This window comes from Monoraphidium neglectum (genome assembly GCF_000611645.1).
Source record: "Monoraphidium neglectum strain SAG 48.87 unplaced genomic scaffold scaffold02455, whole genome shotgun sequence".
In the NCBI taxonomy this organism is placed as follows: Eukaryota; Viridiplantae; Chlorophyta; class Chlorophyceae; order Sphaeropleales; family Selenastraceae; genus Monoraphidium; species Monoraphidium neglectum.
Window position 1 is genome coordinate 3,431 of NW_014011173.1, and position 3,604 is coordinate 7,034.

The 3,604-nt window shown below is 66.6% G+C and overlaps 1 protein-coding gene across 1 annotated transcript in view; it reads right to left on the minus strand.

Moving 5' to 3' along the window:
* Positions 1-3,456: 3,456 nt before the first annotated feature.
* MNEG_10776 (hypothetical protein) overlaps positions 3,457-3,604 on the minus strand; it is a gene marked incomplete at both ends in the record, with an annotated part of 3,286 nt that continues 3,138 nt past the window's right edge. Inside the window, one exon of the mRNA XM_014040752.1 lies at positions 3,457-3,528. Coding sequence (XP_013896206.1) covers positions 3,457-3,528 — 72 coding nt within the window. The remainder of the gene's footprint in view (positions 3,529-3,604) is intronic.

Sequence of the window (3,604 nt, forward strand, 5' to 3'; positions counted from 1 at the left end):
GCAGCGCGTTCAGGGCGTGCGCCCCGCAGAGGCCTTGCTCCTGCGCCTCACAGTATGTTCCAGCTGGCGGATGGACCCAGCGGTCGTCTTGGCCTCGCAGGGCCCGGCCCCTGCGGAGTCGCGCCAGGCCGCCGCCACGCAGCGCTCCCGGTCCGGCGGGCGTCGCCGCTGGCTGCACATCGGGTCGCGGCCGGGCAGCGGTGCTGCTGAGGGTGCACCCCGCCCCGTTTTGGGTGCCCTCCCCGCAAGTGGGCGGTGCCGGTGTTTTGTGATGATCACCGGTCATATGTGATTGCGCTGCATCTGCCGGCGGGGAGGCGCCGGGGGTCATGTTGACAAGGGCCTGTTGGCACGCTTGAAGGACGCGATATGTACCGCGAGCGCGTGGGATGTGGTGGCCAAGCCACGCTGCATGATAAGATCCTTTGCGCGGTTGGCGCCAGCCCTTGCGGGCTGTGGGCGTGCTGCTTGTGAGTTTGCATATTGCTGCTGACAGCGTAGGTTGCTTCCCTTGTGACAATTGCATGGCTGTGCGTACCACGTGCAGTGCCTTAGCGCGCACCGCCTCCTGGATGTTGCTGCGCTGACGCGTGGGCACGAGCATGGCCAGCGGTGCGGGCACGTGTGGGTGGGCGGGTGCCGACCAGCGAAGGGAAGCTTGGCCGCGTGCAGCCGCCTGCTGGAGCATACACACTCTTTTTCCCCAAGCGCGGCGCCTTCTCAAGGCGAAAACTGCTGCCGCCGTGCTGTACACTGCTGCTAGGGCTCCCTGGAGGCACGGCGCGGCTGCCATCAGCATTACCGTTGCTGCTGCTGCCATCTCGGGCACTGCCATGTGGGCTATGTTTGAGAGTGTTGGGGCAGCCGTCGCCCCTGCAAGGTGCGCCATTAGCAGTATAACAACAGAGAGCCACCATTTACTTCGTGTCCACACACATATCTCGCGGGGTTTTCTGTTGTTCCGTCTCACAGCCGCCCACAAAGGCGCAGTTAGAGATGCTGCAGTCACGGTCCACTCCCCCGCTCTGTTGTTTCGCCCCATACAGTGATTTTCTCGTGTTTTCCCTGCCCGGTTCTGGGAAGTAATATGGTTGTCGCTCCCAGTGGTCATGTAGCCATCGCTTCGCGCCAGCGGTCGTGCGAGCAGCAGCAGTGGTGCGGCTGGTGGGGTGTGCATCTCACCCTCGCGGGTGACTCCGGTGCATTGACTTGCGTGGCTATGCCTCTTCGGGCAGTTGCGTGGTAGAGACGCGTTTTCGTGCAAGTTTGATGTTGTTTTTCGCCGCCGGGTGACCATTTCGCGGTCGCGTTCGGTGTCGGGGTGTTTGTACTTGGCGCTCAGATTCGGATTGTTCTCCATCTCCGGTATGTCACCAAGCTCCGGCTTATTATTTGTGACAGCGCGCTCCTGGCGGTGTGTTACACACCCGTGTTGACGGTGTTTTGCAAGTGTCTGCGGCGGGTCTGCATTCCCTGTTCCACGCTGCGCTGCGTCAATGCTGGTCACGCCTGTTGCCGGCGTTCCACCTGCGGCTGGGGTCGCGTGGTACCCGTGGGGTAGGGTTAGGTTATCCTGGGATGAGGCGTATGCATGGTGTGTGTCTTCAGCGCCTGTCCCCCTTGCGCATTGGCTGTGCTGCACGGCCGCACGTGTGTGTGTCCGCGTGCATGCGTTTGCAAGTGACCGGCACACTGCCCCTCTCTTTCCACTTCCTGCGATCTTTAGGTGTTGCCGCCGAGGGCTTCCGTGTTGCGGCCGGCCGGTGTTCAACAGCGGGTCAGCATTCCCCTGTTTTTGCTGCGCTGTGTCGCGGCTGGTTGCAGCTGGCGCAACCGTGTTGCTTGCGGCTGTATACGCTGCGCTCTTGGGAGCCGAGGGCCCGTGGTGCTGATAGACTATCGGTCCCTGCACGTGGCCGGCGAGAGGAGAAGCGGGTATCCGTGCATCACCATACATTGAGATTTTACCAATGGGATGATGTGGTGTGGTGTTTGTCATGCTTGCTGCGGCCGCGCGGCGGGCGGGGCCATGTGCGTGCGTGTTGTGCATATAAATGATGATTGAATATGGGCTTGGGTTGAGGGCGGGGGGACGCGTGGGTTGCACAACAGGCGTGCGGCCTCGGCCCCGCCTCCCCGGCGGTCTGGCGCCTAAGCCAGTTTCCCTTGCAGAGGGATTAATGCATCGCGGCGACTTCGGGCGCAGACCAGGTCCGGCCAAGGCTTTGGTGGCACACGGCGGCCCGTGTGTTGTTGCGGGGGCCCTTGCAAGGGGCGCAATGCCATGTGCCGCCCCTGTCCCCGCCACTGCTGGACATGGGGGTTGCCAAAGCACGCCTGGCTTTTGTGATCGCCAGAGCAGCAAGCAAGAGCACCACTGGTGCGTCCGTCTCTTTTGCGTCTTCTCGCCTCCCACGCTTCGCTTGTCGTTGGTGCCGGCTTGCAGCGGGGGGGTGGGCTCGGACTCGCTGCCGCTCGCTTCTTGGCGGCAGGCCCCCGGTGCACAAGCCCAGCAGCTCTCAATCCTGTGCATTGCGTTAGGTGGGGTCACGGAGGGGTGGCAGGGTGGGCCAGGTTGTCGGGTCAGCCGTGCAAGTGATTGGGGTGGTTGGTGGGGTTGATTGTTGGTGAGGGTGTTGACCTCGAGGGGGTGCGCGCACAAGGCGCCGTTCATACCCTCGCCGCCCGCTGCAGCGCCCCGTCCTTGCTCGCCATCCCCGGCTGCCAGGTTGCCCGCACTTGTGCATGCCCCGCGGCATTTGCGGCGCTCTGTGGGCGCGCCGCCCTGCTGACTTGCCTGGTCCATCATGGTCGCGTCGCCCCCGCCTCCCTTCTCGACCCGGCCGTGCACTTTGCGACCCCCGCCGCCCGGAGTGCCCGCGCCGTCTGTCCCCCTCTTGCTGCTGAGGCCGGTGGCCGGTGCTGCTGGCGGGCAGGCGGGGTCCGCAGCGCTGGCGCTACCGGGCGTCGTTGCCCCTGCCGCTGCCTCGTGCTGCGCAGCAGCCAGCTCAGCCGGGCCGGCGGGCGCTGCATTGCTCGGCCCCGCGCCTGCCCCCATCTGAGGAATACTCATCTGAAAGGGGCGCTGGTGGCCGCCAGCCGCGCGGCGCTGTACCTCCCCGCGCGAGAGGTTCTGTCCCACCTGGAGCGTCACGTTGGGCGGAGCGGGGCCCTCTGCAAACAGCTGCCGGGGCACGACGTCCCGCGCGGCCTGTGTCGGTGCGGCCGCGGCGCTGCTGCCTCCGTCGCCTGCCCCGCCGCCGGCCCTCGTCCCGGGCTGCACCATTGCCGCTCGCGCCGCCGCGGTGGCATCCCTCTGCAGCTGCGCGCTTTGCTGCGTGAGTTGGTCATAGGTTGGGGGCGAGGCCCCCGGCGCTCGGCCGAGCGCCATCTCCAGGGCGCCCTCGGCTGGGGGCAGCGCCGCCACCGCTGCCGCGGCCAGCACCGGCGCGGCGGTCAGCCGCGGCTGCGCTTGGGGTGGGGGCTGCGGCGGTGCGGGCTGCTGCATTGCGGGCTGCGCCGCGGGCACTGCGGGTGCGGCCGCCGCGGGCCCCGCGGGCGCCGCAAGGGCGGCGATCAGCCCCGCCTGTGCTTGGGGCGGGGG